General features: G+C 38.0%; 1 protein-coding gene across 4 annotated transcripts in view; it reads left to right on the forward strand.

Annotated features, from left to right (window-relative positions):
- Positions 1 to 19,204, forward strand: part of MEGF10 (multiple EGF like domains 10) — a 181,432-nt gene that overhangs the window by 69,600 nt on the left and 92,628 nt on the right. The window contains exons 1-3 of one of the 4 annotated variants that reach the window (XM_042934182.1): positions 5,880 to 6,009; positions 17,191 to 17,262; positions 18,230 to 18,322. In XM_042934182.1, coding sequence (XP_042790116.1) covers positions 17,238 to 17,262; positions 18,230 to 18,322 — 118 coding nt within the window. In that variant the 5' untranslated portion in view covers positions 5,880 to 6,009; positions 17,191 to 17,237. Of the gene's footprint in view, positions 1 to 5,879; positions 6,010 to 13,283; positions 13,300 to 17,190; positions 17,263 to 18,229; positions 18,323 to 19,204 lie in introns of those variants that run through there. The other 3 variants (XM_042934195.1, XM_042934186.1, XM_042934177.1) reach the window with 3 other exon arrangements.

Consider the following 19,204-nt stretch of genomic DNA (forward strand, 5'->3'; position numbering starts at 1 on the left):
CTAACTGGTTTTGGTGGAGTCTTTAGAATTTTCTCTCTATAAGATAATATTATCGACAAACAGAGACAATTTTATTTCTTCCCTTCCAGTACCAATGCTTTTATTTCCTTTCCTTACCAGATTGCTCTGGATGGGACTTCCAGGACTAAGTTGAATGAAAGTAGTGAAAGTGGACATTGTTGTCTTGTTCCTGATCTTAGAGGAAGAGCTTTCACTTTTTACCACTGAGTATGATGTTAGCTGTAGGCATGTCATATATGCCTTTATTACATTGACCTACGTTCCTTACATACCCAATTTGTTGAGAGTTTATATCATGAAAGGATGCGTATTTTGTCAAATGCTCTCTCTACATCTACTGGGATAATCACTCAGCGTGCCTTTCGTTGGACTAATGTAATGTAATACGTATTTTTATGTTTAACCATCTTTGCATCTCAAGGATAAATCCCCCTTGCACAGTGTGTATGATCCTTTTAATGTGTTGCTGAGTCTTCTTTGCTAATATTTTGCTGAGAACTTTTGCTTCTGTATTCATCAAGGATATTGACCTATAATTTACTTGTCTTATAGTGTCCTTATCTGGTTTTGATATCAAGATAACGCTGGCTTTGTAAAATGAGTTTTGGAGTGTTTTCTTCAGTTTTGGAGAAGAGTTTGAGAAAAATTGGCATGAATTATTCTTTAAATGTCTGGTACATTCACCAGGGCAACCTTCTGGTCCTGGACTTTTCTTTGTGGTAAAGTTTTCTGTTGCCTTACCATAATTGGTTTGTTGAGCTTTTCTGTTTCTTTATGATTCACTCTTGGTAGGTTTTATGTATACATTTCTTCTAAGTTCTCCAATTGGTTGATCTTTAATTGTTCATAGTATAGTCTTAAAATCTTTTTTATTTCAGTGTTACCAGTTGTAACATCTCCTCTTTCATTTCTAATTTTATTTACTTTTCAATAGGTAGTCTAGCTAAAGATTTGTCAATTTTGATAATCTTTTCAAAAAACCAGCTCTCAGTCTATTGTTTTTTGATTTCTATTTCTTTTATTTATGTTTTGATATTTGTCATTTCCTTCCTTGTGTTAACTTTGGGCTTAGTTGGCTCTTTTTTTTTTTTTTTTTTCTTTTCTGATTCCTTGATATGTAGGAACCTTCCTCTTGTTTTCTGAGATCTTCTATTAATGAAGAATATTACTATGAACTTCCCTATTAGAACACCTTTTGCTGTATCCCATAAGCTTTCGTATGTTGTGTTTCCTTTTTTGTTTGTTTCAATAAATTTTTAGTTTTTTTATTTCATTGACCCATTGGTCGTTTAGAAGTACGTTGTTATATTTCCACATAACTGTGAATTTTCTACTTTTCCTCTTGTTAGTGATTTCTAGTTTCAACCAATTGTGGTTGGAAAAGATGTTTGATATGATTCCAGTCTTCTTAACTTTGCTAAGACTTGTTTTGTAATCTATCATGTGATATCCTGAGGAATGTTCCTTATGCAGTTGAGAAGAACAAGTATTCTGCTGCTTTTGGGTCAAATATTTCTTATATGTCTAAAGTAAAGTTCAAGTCCAACATTTCCTTATTGGTTTTTAGAGTGTGAATGATTTATCCATTGTTTAAAGTAGGGTTTTGAAGTCCTCTACTATTAATATATTATGGTCTATTTTTCCCTTCAGATCTGTTGGTATATGATTAATATATTTAAGTGCTCCAAGTTGTTATATCATTTTGATGAATTGACCCCTTTAACATTATATGGTGATCTTCCTTCTCTCTTATTACCATTTTTGGCTTACAGTCTATTTTCTCAGATACAAGTATGGGTAGGTATCCCTGTTTTCTTTTGGTTTCCGCTTGGCAAGAATATCTTTTTTCATCCTTTCACTTTGAGTTTCTATGTATGCTTAAAGCTGAAGTGAGTCTGTTCTGAGCAGCATATAGTTTGATCTCCCTTCTCCTCCTCCTCCACCACCTCCTCCTCCTCCTTCTTCTTCTTCTTCTTCTTCTTCCTCTTCTTCTTCTTCTTCTTCTTCTTCCTCTTCTTCTTCTTCTTCTTCATCAATCCAACTATATTCTACCTTTTGATTGGAGAATTTATCCATTTACATTTAGAGTACTTTTCGGTAGGTAAGGACTTAATAATGCTGTCTTATTGTTTTCTGATTGGTAGTTTCCTTTTCCCTTTCTCCCTCTCTTTCTGCATTCCTTTGTGAATTGATGTTTTTCTATAGTGGTCATTTGATTCCCTTCTCTTTTGTGTATCTACTGTGGGTTTTTGCTTTGTGATTGCCATGAGGCCTATATCTTTATATAAAGATAGATATAATAATCTATTTTATGTTGATAGAGACTTAACAAAACTCTACTCTTTCTTTCCCCTTCTTTTATGTTTTTGGTTAAAGTTTATTTACTGAGAGTTAGAGAGAAAGAGAGAGAGAGAGGGAAAGAGCAGGCAAGCGAGCATGTATGAGCAGGGGAGGGGCAGAGAGAGAGAGAGAGAGAGAGAGAGAGAGAGAGAGAATCCCAAGCAGGATCTGCACTGTCAACACAGACCCCAATGTGGGGCTCAAATTCAAGAACCATGAGATCATGACCTTAGCTGAAGTCAAGAGTTGGACACTTAACTGAATCACCCAGGCACCTCTCCTTCTTTTATGTTTTTATTTCACACTTTATTACCTCTTTTTATATTATGTATTCATTAACAAATTATTGTAGCTTTATATTTTTTAACACTTGTGTCTTTTAACCTTTATATTAAAGAGGTTAACACACCCACCACCATATTACAGTATTAGAGTAAAATTGTGTAAGTGCAAAGTGTATAGCTTGTTATTTTGATACATTTATATATTGTAATATGATTACCAATGTAACGATATTTATCACATTATATAATTATAGTACAATATTATTTTCTGTATTCATTGTAATGTTTGTTCATTAGATCTCAATGACTTATTTATTACTTATTACAAGTTTGTACCTTTTTTTAAGTTTATTTCTTTATTTTGAGAGAGTGAGAGAGAGCATAAGTTGGGTAGGGGCAGAGAGAGAGAGAGAGAATCCTAAGCAGGCCTGTGCTGTCAGAGTAAAGCCTGACATGGGACTGGAACTCACAAACCATGATATCATGACCTGAGCCAAAGTCATATGCTTAACTGACTGAGCCACCCAGACACCCTGCAAATTTGTACCCTTAAACACTGTCACTCCTGTTCCCTGGTAACTACCATTCTGTTCTATTTTTTTTATGGTTTAGCTTTAATAGATTCTACATATGAGTGATATCATATGCTACTTGTCTTTGTCTTTCTGACTTACTTAACATAATGTGCCCAAGGTCCATCTGTGTTGTTGCAAATGGGAGAATATCTTCCTTCTTTGTGGCTAAATAATAGTCCATTGTGTATATGTACCACGTCTGTTTTATTCATTCATCCAAATGTTGATGGGCATTTGGTTTGTTTCCGTATCTCGTCTGTTGTGAATAATGTTGCATTAAATGTGGGAGTGCGTATATTTTATCAAAATCTTGTTTATATTATTCTAAATGTGACTGTATACTTACATTTACCAGTGTGTTGTACATTTTCATATTTTTCATGCTACTAAATAGCATCCTTTTACTTCAGCTTAAAGATCTCCTTTTAGCATTTCTAAATGCTCCCTCATCTTTTGTTTGTCTGGAAAAGTCTTTAAGTCTCCTTCATTTTGAAGGACAACTCTGCTGGAGAGAGTATTCTTGGCTGGCAGGTTATTTTTCTTTCAGAACTTCGGATAGATCATTCCAATCTCTCCTGACCCATAAGGTTTCAGATGAGAAATCCACTGATAGTCTTATGAAGGTTTCCTTGTAAATTACAAGCTTCTTCTTTCTCATTGTTTTTAAGCTTCTCTCTTTGTTTTTGATTTTTGACATTTTTATGATAATGTGTCTTGGAGAAGATACCTTTGAGTTTGTTTGATGACTAATGAGGCTTATGATCTCCAGTATCCAAATCTCTCCTCAGATTTGGGATATTCTCAGCCATTATTTCTTTAAGTAAGCTTTCTGCCTCTTTCTCCCTCTCTTTTCTTTTAGGGATTCCAATAATTAGCAAATTGCTTCTTTAATGGTATCCTATAGAACAGGTAGTCTTTCTTCACCTTTTTTTTTTTTTTCATTTTTTTTGTCTTTGTTCTCCTCTGGCTTGAAAATGTAAAAAATATCTGTTTTCTATTTCACAGATTATTTTCTTCTGCCTGATCTATTCTTCTCTTGATGCCCTCTTACATTTTTTATTCGATTCTTTGTTTTCTTCAGATTGAGAATTTCTATTGGGTTCTTTTTAGTTATTTTTTGTTAAACTTCTAATTTTCTTTGTGTATTGTTTTCCTAATCTTATTGAATTATTCTTCTTTTTTCTTGTAGTGGACTGGGCTTCCTTAACAGATATTTTGAATTCTTTATTGAGTAAATCACAGCTTTCCATGTCTTTGAGGTTGGTTATTGGCATATTCATGTGTTCCTTTGGTGGTGTCATGTTTTCCTGGTATTTAATGTTCCTTGAAGTCTTTTGTTCCTGTTATCTTCACATTTGTATTGGCACTCATCTTCTCCAGTCTTTACTAACTGCTTTAGAAGAGCAACATGTTCTTTCAGCTCTGCTAGGGATTCTGAGGCTTTCTCAGAACCTGTATCGATTTGGGCTGCTTCTCTCTTCTTGCTCCCTCTTGTGGCAGAATTGTGAAACTTGTATGCCTTCTAATCTGGAACACACCAGGTCAGGAGCTGACAGCCTCTCCTTTGCTTTCCCAAGGGCAGAGCAAAAGCTCAAGTTAATAGTCTCTCCTTGGTCCACAGATTTGGGCTGGCTTTATGCACATTTTCACTAGCCATCTCGCAAGGCTCATTCTTACCACTGTTGGGAACATGCACAGAGAGGTGGACACAGAGTTTGTGGGGGGGTAGTTTGAGGTGCATGGAGTGTTGGGAGCGTTCTTGGGCCAGTGGGGTGAATCCACAGGCTAGGAATTCCCAGTGGCTCATGGGTGGGCTTCTTGTTGGACTCTGAAACACAGATAGTAGGATCCACGTTCCTTTAATGCCCTCCAAGATACTTATCTGCTGCTCTCCCAGCCTCTTCCCTCTCCCTAGTCATGTGGTTCACAACTCTATATTCTCGATGTGTCAAGGAGAGAAATGGGGCTCTTTGACAAAGTTCTATACAGTTGGGGGAGCTATGTGCTCACTCACACACTCTCACTTTTCCTGGCATGAGAAATCACAGGCTAAGAAGGGCTCTGTTGGTACTGAGGTGCACTGCCCTGGGGGAGGGGTGATGAGTAAAGTCTAACTTTTCCTCTTATCCTCTCCATTGTGCCCACAGTTGTTTGTTTGTTTGTTTATTTATTTATTTATTTATTTATTTATTTATTTGCTCCAGTGATGTCCTGGAGCTTCCTTATTGGAAATCTGATCTTCCACAAAGGCTCTATCATCCCTGGGTGATTGTTTAAGACAGTGTTCTCCAGGGACTCCTGGACCATGGCCAAGATGGACTGGAGACAGTTAATGGGCCACTTCAGGGTCCATAGCTAGGGCTGAGGTCTGTATGTTCTATTATCTGATGCTTGGGTAGGCAAGACTCCTTTCGAGTCCTTTGAAGTATGGTGCTGAATTCCATAGCTCCCATGAAGGCATTTTTGTCCATGGATGGATGCCAAATTGTTGCTGAGGGGCAGTGCTGTGATGGATGTCTTTTTCAGGAATATTGCTAATGTCACTCCTCCTTAATTTCCTTTAAGGGTAAGGATGATATCTGTTTTAACAACTCCAGAAAGGGCAATATTTAATTGAGTCATGATGGGATATAGCAGACATTCTTCCCTTCACAATGGCATAGAAAATGTACCTATTTCCTGGCTTCATCAACTGGGCCAGCATTGCTGGGGCCTCCCCTCCAAGCTTTGAGCCATATTGACAGAGGTATTTCATGGTCAACAGTTGTTCACCAAACATAGAGGCATCGGTGAGTATGCATATGAAGCTGATCTTGATATTAAATTCAAAACAGCTATATACATGATAGATTTGATTCAAGGGCAAAAAACGAAAACTAAGAAAAAGGGACAGTTAAGTTTAAAATGCCATCTGTTAAAGAACTTAAAAGCTGTTTATTCTGAACAGCTGCAGTCCATCACTGATCTGCAGTCCAATAGTCTAGGCCAGAGGTGGCAGACTAGCGGGCTGGATGATTTGGTGTATAATCATGTTTTGTTTGGTACACAGAATGTTTTCCTTTTTTTGTTTGTTTTAAGATTACTTATTTATTTTGAGAGAAAGAAAGAGCACTGGCATGTGAGCATGGGCGTGAGTTGGGGAGGGGCAGAGAGAGAGGAAGAGAGAGAATCCCAAGCAGGCTCCACACTGACAGAGCTGGTTCGTTCTCATGGCTGTGAGATCATGACCTGAGCTGAAAACAAGAGCCAGATGCTTAACTGAACCACCCAGGCGCCCTGAGTGTCTTACATTTAAAAAAAAAAAAAATTGAACATGAAACTTGGGACTTTCCTCTTCTGTGGAGACACCAGGCAATTGATAGCATTGGCTTGGTGGCAGAAGGCTAGAGACACTGAAGGGGAATTACCCCTTTATTTATTTTTAATTGGGATATAATTAACATATAACACTATATTAGTTCCTGGTGTACAACACCATGATTCAACATATGTATGTGTTGCGAAACGATCACCAAAGTAAGTCTAGTTAACATCCGTCACCACACGTGCTTATTTCAACAGCACATGTACTAAAACATCCATCATCACACATAGTTGTAAAATATTTTTTTTCTTGGGATGAGAACTTCTAAGATCTACTCTTACCAACTTTCAAATAGGCAATACAGTATTATTAATATAGCCACTTAATTATTTTATAATATAGGAAGTTTGTTCCTTTTGACTCCCTGGAGCTGCACCTTTTAATTTTTTTTTAATGTTTATTTATTTTTGAGAGACAGTAAGAGAGAGTGTGAATGGGGGAGGGGCAGAGAGAGAGGGAGACCCAGAATCCGAAGCAGGCTCCAGGCTCCGAGCTGTCAGCACAGAGCCCGACGTGGGGCTTGTACCCATGAACCATGAGATCATGGCCTGAGCCGAAGTCTGACGCTTAACCAACTGAGTCACCCAGATGCCCCTAGAGCTGCCCCTTTTAGATGAGTAAGTGCTCCCTGAGTTTTCTCAGGCCTCACCTGAACTTCTCACTCTGCTCATTGATCCCACTTGGTTCCTAGAGGCGTTTGAGCTTGTGTTCCCCGGTTTCCATGGGGCATTCTATTAGCAAAAGTCCAGCTGCCCGTTTTCTCTCAGACCCTTGATCCTCCTCTCTTTGAAGAAGTTCTACCACTTAATTTGTATATTGGGCTTAAGTCTTCAATACTGAAAGGCAAATAACTCTGATGAGGAAATAATCTTAGCTGCTATTATTAGTCATTGACCTTTCACTATGAGGACTCCATTCATCGTCAAGCTAATGGAGACAGGTCTGTAGAAAGAACATAAGGGCACCAGAGTCCAAAAGGAAGTGTCCAGGGACCAGCGAGGAGGAAGCAGGGGTGAGGACACTGAATGGGAAAAGCATAGCTCTGACACCCATTACCCTCTCAACTTTCCCTAGAGCTGGCCTTTGTTATTAACATGTGATTCAGATGTATTGGTTAACCAGAAGCAAAGTGTCTGGGAACAAGTGTCATTGAGATGAAATAGGGTGGACCGGGGGAAATGCCATGTGGTGGAAAACATGCTTGGGGAAAGAGTATTTGTGAAAGAATTCCAGGGCTCCATAGAGAGTGGTCGAACCACGAGGAATGCCTTTCTAAAAACAGAGGAGCCTGGTATGGCACTTCCTGTAGAATCATCATACTTTCCTCACAGACATAAACATGACAAGACCAGGAGGGAGATGATTTATCACACACGAAGGTGCCTTCCTTCTGGTTTCTTCTCTACACTGTGTGCTGGTGATTTTGAAATTCTGCTCAAATGGAATCAGTTTAGAGTTGTCTCATCACCCTGGTTGTAGGCTGAGTTGTTACAGATTCGTGCTTTGGAAAATTAGAGTTTATTCCAGCGCTTATTAACTTTTTGAAACTATGGTCCGTTAGGATCATGTTACTTATATGACTTAAATCTAATTTAACCTAAAGAGACAATGGCAGAATCGTGGCCAAAATAGATAATGCCTGTGTATGTGTGGAATTAAGCTAAAAACTCTTCCCATTTTTAAATAAATGAATAGGATTATGCGCTCTACAGATGGTATTTCAGTCCCTTGTGTAGGATTCATTACAGGAGTTCATTTCTACACAAACTTTTTTTTTTTTCTAAGTAATTCACATTGTAGAGGAAAATTTTAGTAGAATATTGCATGTGAGATTTTAATATGAGCATTTCCCCAAATAAATATTTCTTGGAAGCTTCTAAAGCCAGTACCTTCCTAAGTATTTACGGAGCCCATCCATCAATGACCATAGATTCTTACCGAAATTGTAATGTGTGCACAGCATTTTAATGTTACTTGAGAGTTTTTAAATCTTCCCTCCTGAATAGAGATAAGTCTCTTTGTCCTTCTTTGGAAGTTCTCCTCACACTCTGGATTGTTTTTTTAACAGCTTTACTGAGGTAAAATTGACAAAAAATAACTGTACAAATTTAAGTGTACCACTTGATAGTTATTGGTATGCATTTCATGTATATAACCATGAAACCATCCATACCAGTCCTGATAGTGAACTTACTCATCACATCCAAACATTTCCTCACATGCCTTTGTATTCCTTCCATCCACTCCTACCTGCTCCCCACTTATTCAGGTACCCACTGATCTGCTTTCTGTCCCTCTTGATTAGTTTGTATTTTCTAGACATTTATATAAATGGAATCATATAGTATGTTCTGTTTTATGCCTAATCTCTTTCACTCAGCGTAATCATATTGGCATTCATCCATATTGTTGTACCATTAACTCATTCCATTTTACTGAGTAGTGTTCTATTACATGGATATACCACCATTTATTCATCCTTTCATGTGTTTGTGGACCATTTTGGGCAATTACAAATCAAGCTGCTCTGAGAACTCATGTACAAGTTCTTCCTCATACACTACATTCAGAGATGCTTTATTTATAAGAGGTGAACCCTGCAAACAATCCAAACACCCATAAACACGTTAAGAAATTGCCACACTTTGCCAAAGTGGTTGTCCGTTTTACATTCTCACTAGCACTGTAGGAGAGTTGTAGCCTCTCCACATCTATGCCATCCCTTCGTAGAGTCTTCCTCATTTCAGTCATTTGAACAGTTATGCGGTATTATCTTGTTATTTTAATTTGCACTGTTCTGGTGATTAACGATAATGAGCATCTTTTCATGAACTTATTTGCCATTAGTACATCTTTGCTAAAGTGTTCATATCTTTTGCCTATTTATTTATTTATTTGTAATTACACTGATTGTTTTCTTACTACTCTTTATATATTCTGGATGCAACTTCTTTATCAGATAATATTTAAAAAAATATTAGTTTCATTCTGTGACTTGTCTTTTCATTCTCCGACTTGTCTTTTCATTCTCCTTATGTTTTTTTGAAGAGCAAAAAGTTTTAATTTTGTTGGACAAAGTGATTCATTTACTCTTTTACATTTTGTGTTTTTGGTGCTGTATCTAAGGAATCTTTGCCCACCTCAAGATCACAAAGGTTTTATCTTCTGTTTTCTTCTACAGATTTTAAACTTTAAGGTTTTACATTTAGGTCTAGGATTCATTTTGAGTTAATTTTTGTATTTGGTGTGCAATTACCCACATTTGCTGATGTGCATATGGATATTCCAATTTTCCATCACTGTTTCTTTCTTCACTGAATTGCCTTTGTGGCTCTGTAAAAAGATAATTGTGCATATATGTGTAAATTAATTTCTGGAGTGTCTTTTCCTTTCCACTGATCTGTTTGTCTATATTTACACCAATGTCACATGTATTTATAAGCATCATAAGTCTTTAAATTAAGTAGTATTTGTATTTCTTTTTAAAGTTGTTTTGGCCCATGAAGATAAATCTTAAAAGCAGCTTGTCAATATTTACAAGAAAAGCTGCTTGGGATATTGATTAGTATTGTATTGAATCTATGTCTATGTATAGATCTCTTTGGGGAGAATTGATATGTTGACAATATTGAATCACCGGGGTTATAAACAAGGTCTGTCTCTGTTTGGAGACGGCATGTATGTTCTGCTGCTGTGAATTCTGTAAGTGTCAAATAGGTCAGATTGACTAATTCAGTTCTCTACTTTCTCTCAGCAGTGTTGTTAATTCTTAGTGTACACGTTTTTCACATTTTTGGTTAGAGTTGCCCTTTTCGATGCTATTGTAGATGGCTTTTAAAATTTCAATTTCTGATTGTTCATTGCTAGTGTATAGAAGTATATTTTTTGTACAATTTTGTATATGTAACTTCCTTAAACTCATTATTTTTAGTGGCTTTTTTCATAGATTCCATCAGATATTTTACATATAGAGATATATTTATATAATCTGTAAATAAAAGCAGTTTTACTTCTTTCTTCCCAGTCTGGATATCTTTTATTTCCTTTTCACTGCCTTATTATACTTGCTAGAACTTCCAGTGCAATGCTGAATAGAAATTATAAGAGCAAACTTCCTTGTCTTGTTCTTAATCATGCATGTATGGGTGGGAACATTCATTATTTTATTACATTAGTAGTAGGCTTTTCATATTTGCCCTTTATCAGGAAAGGGAAAAGGAAAATCTCCTTTTTGTTCCTGGTTCACAGAAAATTTTTTATCAGAAATGGATACTGGATTTTGCCAAATGCTTTTTCAGCCTTTTTTTGAGATAATAATTTTCTCCTATTATTATTATTTTTTTTAATTGAGGAACTCACTCACCTGAAAGATCCCCCAAAAGGGCAATGTATTAGTTAGGAATCGTGTTTGGCTACAATAAATAGATGCCTGAAAAATAGAAACAGGTACATACTAAGGGTTTATTATCTTTATGTAATGAGAAGTCCAGAAGTTGTTGCTTTGTGGCATACATTCATGCACACAATGAATTCAGAGCAAAAGTTTCCACAATTCTCTGGGTCCTTCCTTCAAGTTCTTGATGGTATTTGCAGATTCAACCATTTTGTTCACACACTAGGCATCAGAATGGAGAAAGAGAAGGGGAATTACACTTACCAATTAAGTCTGTCCCCCACACTGTTTTCTTCCTGCACACTTCAATCCAGAAAGAGGGCTGGGAAATGTAGTTTATTGCTGGGTACCTTATTGTCCCTGGTGAGAGTGGGATTCTGTTAATAAGGATGGAAAGAAGGATGGACGTTAGGTATACAGTTAGCAACGTTTGCCAAAGATGCTGCTAGCAAATGCTCTTTGTGCCTGTGCCTAAGGGCCATGAAAGCCCTATTTAGGAATGGAGGGAAAGGAATTTGAGCTAAGTATTTTTTATTACACTGCCTCAATGCAGATTTCTAAGTTCCCCGTGTTCTCTCCCTTTCCATGACTGATCAGCCATCACGGCAGGTCATATATGCACCACTGGTGGCTGGGGAGCAAGAGCTCTGACCCCAAGCAGTGGGTGTGGCAACTTTGGGGATGGGATGGAAGGAGAAGGGAAAAGGCAACAGCTGTTGTTGGCCACTCTTCCCTGCAAGTGTATTATAAAGGTGTTCACTTCCTCTGTTCAGATGTTCTTTCATGAGAACCTCCTTGATTTCACCCCAGTTGCAATTAAACGCTCCCCTCCTGCATTTCCCGCAGTATGTTTTGTGACTGCTTTATTGAGGTATAATTCTTATAGTATTCTTTAAAGTATACAATTCAGTGACCCTTGGTATATTCACAGAGTTGTGCGACTATCACACAATCAATTTTAGAACATCTTCATCACCCCACATTGTCACCAATCCCTCCCAATCTTAGACCACTAATGTACTCTCTGTCTTTGTAGATTTGTCCCTTGGGCAGGTCATAGAAATGGAATTCTTGAGTATGCTCTCGCAGTATTTTGCTGATACGGCTGCATTCTGCTCTGTGTCTATGGAGTTTGCGGAGCTTGTATTTGACTTCCTCTGCAGAGTAGGAAGGAGTCCCTCGTCTGCCATCTCTGAATCTACAGTAATGCTAGCAATGTGCCTGTTACATCAGTAAATACTAAATGGGAGGAAAGAGACGTCCTTTCCTTTTTATAAACAAACACAATAGGAGAGGCTGCAGTGTAAATTTGGAAATATGAAAACAAGATTATTCCTGTCTATACCTGAACACTATAGTATCAGTCGGATTTTTGAATGGCTGGATATGACTCCTAGCCACCCAGTTCACCTGCCCTCGTATCTGACCCAGCATAAAACATCTACCATTCTTTTCACTTCTGCTCCCCCCCTCCCCCCCACTTAAAATCCATCATAAGTTTTGGTTTACTGCGAGCCAGGTACAAGAGTTTAATTCTTCCTTCTACCTTTACCACCAGCTATGAATGTTGAGAAAACCCGTTCCATATTTCTAGTCTTGGCTTCTTCGTCTGAAAAAAATGTGGCGATTATATTTGGGAAAGGGACCTTTAACTCTAATAATATGTGTTCTTTTATAGCAACTCAGAATAAATGAGTGCAGGCAAGATTTTGACCCGTGTTATTAATTCAGAATACCAGAATAAAAGGAATTTCTTTTTTTCTTTTTTTTTTTAATGTTTGTTTTTTTTTTTTTAATTTATTTTTGAGACAGAGAGAGACAGAGCATGAATGGGGGAGGGGCAGAGAGAGAGGGAGACACAGAATCAGAAGCAGGCTCCAGGCTCTGAGCCATCAGCCCAGAGCCCGACGCGGGGCTCAAACTCACGGACCGCGAGATCGTGACCTGAGCTGAAGTCGGACACCTAGCCGACTGAGCCACCCAGGTGCCCCAGAATAAAAGGAATTTCTGTGGAAAGATGAGTTGTCTGGAAGGCTTGCATTCCCATTGGACAGTTATTTTCAAAAGATACTTTGATCATGGAAACATTTTTCAAATTAATTTACACGAATTGATATTATATCCATTAGAACAACAGTAAGCACTGTATTTAGAGTTATAGTTGGTTTATAAAGGAATCTTTAGTCTTCCCACTCTTTTTTTTTTTTTTTTTTTTTTAGGTGTAAATCCAAAGTGAAATGTACATGACAGAAGAGAAAACTATTGAGTATCGTTAGTGGCTCTTGGTATTAAAGCCAAGTATTTACACGTGAAAGAAATGAGGTCCGTGGCACTGGTAATGGGATTTAAGTGGATTTAGGATCTAAGGCTGAAATAGGAGCCTAATTAGAGAAGATCTTAAGGTCATCATGTCAGTCCTCACCTGTCCATCAGGCAGACAGACTGTCCACAGCTTTCACTTCTCATCAGTGTCTCTTGCCTGCCAGCTCTTGAGGGAAAAGATGTCTTGGCTACCCTCAAGACACTGATGCGTCTACAGCAGTGCTTAGTGTGGGCCCAGAGCTTCTACTTACATCCGGTCTCTAAAAAAGACTACTAAAATCTCAGAATATGAAATCCGATGATCTTCTTCAAGGGAGATGGGGAAATTAAATCATATGGGATAGTTCGTCTTTGCTAGCATTTTCCTGATTTGAAAAATAAGAAGAAAGGACATGAAGAGGGAATGAAGAGCCTGTTTTCCATGGATAGCCTGTTTTCCATGGATCACACACATGAAGAGCCTGTTTTCCATGGATAGGAGAGCCACACTTATGATGGGTCTTTAGTACTTATTATTATTATTATTATTATTATTATTTTTTTTTAGGTAACTATTCTTGAAATCTAAGTGATTAAACATTTGTTAAGGGGAACCTTTGTTCCTTTTCTCTTTCTAGGGCACTTTGGGATTTTCTTTTCTTTATTTATTTATTTGTGTTTATTTATTTTTGAGAGACAGAGAGAGATCACAGCATGAGCAGGGGAGGGGCAGAGAGAGAGGGAGACACAGAATCCGAAGCAGGCTCCAAGTTCTGAGCTGTCAACACAGAGCCCGACGCGGGGCTCAAACCCACAAACCATGAGATCATGACCTGAGCCGAAGTGGGACGCTTAACCGACTGTGCCACCCAGGTGCCTACTTTGGGATTTTCTACAGGACAAATCGACATCTTTATTCTACTTTATTTCTCACATGCAGTGCTTTAGTTATGGAGGCATAGCCCCCAGAGTGGGTGGCATCCGAAGCTAACTGAGGGAAGATGGGACAGGGGTAGGGATCGAGCTCAGCTGATGTCCTTGGGCAAGGGTCACTGTCAACATATACACCACAGTAAGTGTCCCTGCAATGTGGCAAATTGGGATGTTTGAAAGCACAGAGTTTTATAGTTTACCGTCTTCCCTTCTGATGTCTCCTTTTGCTCCTGCTGGTCCAGCTGTTTCTTGGTGAAGGTTATTATTAGATGTGTAGAGTCCAGAGCTGGTGGGATAAGAGCTTGGAACACAGATGGCACTTGTGTGACAGAATCTAATGCTGTGTGAGGATTCTGCACTGTGGCAGTAGAATTTGTGTTCTTTCCTTCTGGAATCCATACCAACAATACTCCGCATTACTTAGATAATTACTTGACTTGAGGCTTCACTGCTCAGGGGCAATTTCATTGGCTTTAGCTTTAATTAAAAAAAAAATCATTAGGGAAGCAGATTCCCCCTTCCAGTTTCTCATTAATTTACAGATGAATTTGTTTGCTGCTAACTATCTATTGACATTTTGCTCCAGACTTTGGCCAAATGTTAGTTCAAGGCATTTATAAAAATAATCTGGATTTTGACATTACTATCACAGGATTATTGTTTTTATCTGTTGTAGCTGACTGGACTGCTTGGTGTTCATTTCATAAAACACAAAGTTTATCCCATCAGGAATCAAACATGAGAGCATTCATATTCATTACTCAGCGATCTCAAAAATGTGAAACTTGAGGATATGGGCAACCCTTGTTTTCAGCGGCCGCCATATCCAATTTCTGTGTTCTCGGGTAGCTCTTCTTTCATACGAAAGGCGACTAGGATCTGATCTCTACAACTTCTTAGATGTGCGAACGGCATTTTGAATAGTTTCAGTATCTTGAGTAAGGAGAAATTGGTAAATCGGGGTAGGAAGACTTAGGTTTGCAACATGCCGCAGACAGAGATGTCCTGAGTGCGTAAGACGAGTGAGATAAGGCACTGTCATATTTACGTATTACAGTGGGTGCCAGTGCTCTGGGTGAGGTGGGAGTGTCCTGTGGCTGTGTGCACAGGCTGCCACATAACATGGTGTGATCCAGCATCCAGCGCATGTCCCCTGTGCAGTTAGACTGAGCCTTTTGTGGCATTGAATCGACCCTTGCATACTCCAGGTATGGTGGTTTGCTGGCTTGTGTGTGCAAATCTACATTTTAGAGAACAGTGCAGAGCCATGACCTTACAAATGAATGGCACATCTGCAATACCAAACACATGCATAGAGATGGCAGGAGATGCTGAACCCTGAGGTTGGCACGTACTGACTTAACCTGGCAGCATGAGGCAACATATTAGAGAGCCGGTGTATTCATATGTTACAGGCTGATATTGCTTTTAATTACAGCGAAATATGTGATTGTCTGAATCAAGTATTGGGGAAGTTGCTGAGCATCTCCTTGCAATGCTAGTGTTAATATCTCTACACCGGCCCAACGTCCCAAGCTCACTTGACGTGGCGTCCCTCACCACATGGCCTTCTGGTGAAGGAAGTGAGTCTTTAGTTCTTCAAGTTGATGGTCACTTTATTCCCTTGTGGTGTCCTGTACCTGGTGGTTTGTTGTGATAATTCTATATGTTTCTTACAATATTCCCAGCTAATTCTCAGAATAAAGTCCTAACAACTGACTTTGATTTTGAAGGTCTACATCTTTTTTTTTTTTTTGATTTAACTTTATTTTTTATTTTTTTAAATTTACATCCAAATTAGTATATAGTGAAGCAATGATTTCAGTAGATTCCTTAGTGGCCCTTACCCATTTAGCCCATCCCCCCTCCCACAACCCCTCCAGCAACCCTCAGTTTGTTCTCCATATTTATGAGTCTCTTCTGTTTTGTCCCCCTCCCTGTTTTTATATTATTTTTGTTTCCCTTCCCTTATGCTCATCTGTTTTGTGTCTTAAAGTCCTCATATGAATGAAGTCATATGATTTTTGTCTTTCTCTGACTAATTTCGTTAGCATAATACCCTCCAGTTCCATCCGCATAGTTGCAAAGGGCAAGATTTCATTCTTTTTGATTGGCGAGTAATACTCCATTGTGTATGTGTGTATATATATATATATATATATATATATATATACACCACATTTTCTTTATCCATTCATCTGTTGATGGACATTTGGGGTCTTTCCATACTTTGGCTATTGTTGATAGTGCTGCTATAAACCTGGGGGTGCATGTGTCCCTTCCAAACAGCACACCTGTATCCCGTGGATAAATGCCTAGTAGTGCAATTGCTGGGTTGCAGGGTAGTTCTATTTTTAATTTTTTGAGGAACCTCCATACTGTTTTCCAGAGCGGCTGCACAAGTTTGCATTCCCACCAGCAATGCAAAAGAGATCCTCTTTCCCCGCATCCTCGCCAACATCTGTTGTTGCCTGAGTTGTTAATGTTAGCCATTCTGACAGGTGTAAGGTGGTATCTCATTGTGGTTTTGATTTATATTTCCCTGATAATGAGTGATGTTGAGCATTTTTTCATGGAAGGTCTACATCTTCTAAAGCTACTGCTCTGAACATTGCACCCAAACAGATCTTCTCACTTTCATTTGATTTCTTTCTAGCCCCCCTTGTTTTTTGCTTTTTCTTCATCTAAAATGCCTTCCCCTAGATCTCTGCATGTCTAAATTCTTTTTGATAAAAATAATAGGAGTGGTTATCATTTTTTGGTCCAGAAACTGTATATAAAATATATACACATATATATACATATGTAAATATATACTATGTATATCAGTGTATATACAGTATATATACAAATGTAAACTATACACATAATTGTGCCTAAATCACATGAAAAATATTTAATGATGTGGGAAGATTTTTACCTTTATATTAATGGAAAGGAAAATTGAAAAATATTAAGATTCTTTTTTTTTTCTTTGAGGAGAAAAATATATAGGGAAAATTTCCTGAGTGTCTCCATACGTAGAAATGTTACCAGTTGATGGAACCATAGGTAGGTTTACTTTGCTTATTGGTTTAAAATATGTTTTACTTTTTTAATAAGACGTGAGTTAATAAAACTTATCTGTAAAGCATAGGATACCTTATTCCATCCCATCCTTACATAAAATTTTGGAATATCTGAACCCCAAACTACACCGTATTTTTCTCACAATTTACTCGTATATCCAGCCATTCTAAAGGGTGTTTAATCAAAGTGAGTGGCGCTAACATTGAAGGTAATGCTTATGTTTGGCACAGAATATATTTGATGTTCCTTTCTACCAGGCTATAGACCTTTGCTTTGGAAATGTCAGTCTACCTGTCCGCTCATGTTTGCGGTGATAACCCTTACTTCCACGGGTCAGGCCACACCTAAGACATTTACTAATGAAACAGAAATGGAGATTTACTAATCCCTGAAGACCTCAGTGACATTTTTTGAATATTTTTGTTAATAGGAAAAGGGCATCTCGTTCTGCTGTGTCATAGTTGGGAGTAACGTGCACCCAAAGAAATTTGACTTTGCTTTCCAGGGAAGGTATTATGGAAAGGGAATACCCTGGGGTCTGCTCTGTCGCTCTGGAGTCCCACTATCTCCCTTTGGGGCTTTTTTCCTGAACCCATATGTATGCTTCTCCTGAAACAAAGAGGATATATTCGGTAGTCACTGATAATTTTTTTAAAAATGTGGATGAGGCAGTTTTTCTTGCAACTCCTTTCCTAATTTAGCATGACGTAGAATGAAATCGTAGAAATGAAGGAATTTACTTGGAGATCTCACAATCAGAAGGGGAATTGTTTGGTTGCACAGCGGACCCTGACAGGGCCAAGGAATGGATTGAAGGAAATTGTCAAGCATGCATGTTGTTTTTAAGTGATACTTGAGACTGGGATGTGAAACAGCTGTGTTGTTGGGTTGTTTTTTTTTTTTCTTCTTGTGCCAACTTTCCTTATTTGATTGATTTTCTCTCTGACAGCCCACTGTGCTGATAAATGTGTCCACGGTCGCTGCATTGCTCCGAACACCTGTCAGTGTGAGCCTGGCTGGGGTGGGACCAACTGCTCTAGTGGTAAGTTTCCACCTGTTCTTGTCCATCTCGGAGTGTTTTTGCTGTATGGGCCCCCCTGTCTGCAGCTTATCCTGAACCATGGGTTTCCCTCTTGTTGCCTATGCAGAGTATGGTGTGGGTTCCCGGTCCAACTCATGAAGACAGTTTCTTGTACATCAGTGTATATATTATGTTCAGAACTGTTGTCAATTGAGGATAAAGAAAGGTCCTTAGAAAGATGTCAATAGTCCGATGCTGGTACTTCTGTAAATATCAATATGTGTTCCAGAATTTAGGCTCCTTGGTTCAGGAAAGCTGTTGTGGTAACATAACTGTTATGTCCTAACTGCTCTTTTTACATGTTGACTGATCAAGGTTACTTCCATGGTGATTAAAATTTATCACTTGTTGCCTTTAAATCAGAAGTAAAATAGATATTTTCAATGCTTAGTATGTTTATTTTTCTCTGATATCTGGTATGCAAATAATCAGTACTCGCTCAGAAAACGTTGGGGAGAAATATTGGTCATAACTGAAAATTCACAAACATTTTGGTATTAAATCAAATGGTAATATGGTATATAATTTGTGTCCATTATGTTAGAATTATAATCCTATAATTCTATAATTAGAATTAGATTCTATAATTCTATATAATTCTATAATTAGAATTATTATAATATAGAATTCTATAATTCTATAATTTTATAATTAGAATTATAATTCTAACATAATGGTATTTTGGACTATGAACAGCTTGCACTTAAAACCTAGTATTCTTTATTAAGAGGATTAGGCAGTGGAATTTCATGTAATACAGTTGCTCTTCTAAATTTCACAGTTAAAACTTTGGTTTTCTGGCTAGCTCGTTGCCGCGCGTGTAATTGTGGCTACTTCCTGTCT

This window comes from Panthera leo, chromosome A1 (assembly GCF_018350215.1).
Source record: "Panthera leo isolate Ple1 chromosome A1, P.leo_Ple1_pat1.1, whole genome shotgun sequence".
In the NCBI taxonomy this organism is placed as follows: Eukaryota; Metazoa; Chordata; class Mammalia; order Carnivora; family Felidae; genus Panthera; species Panthera leo.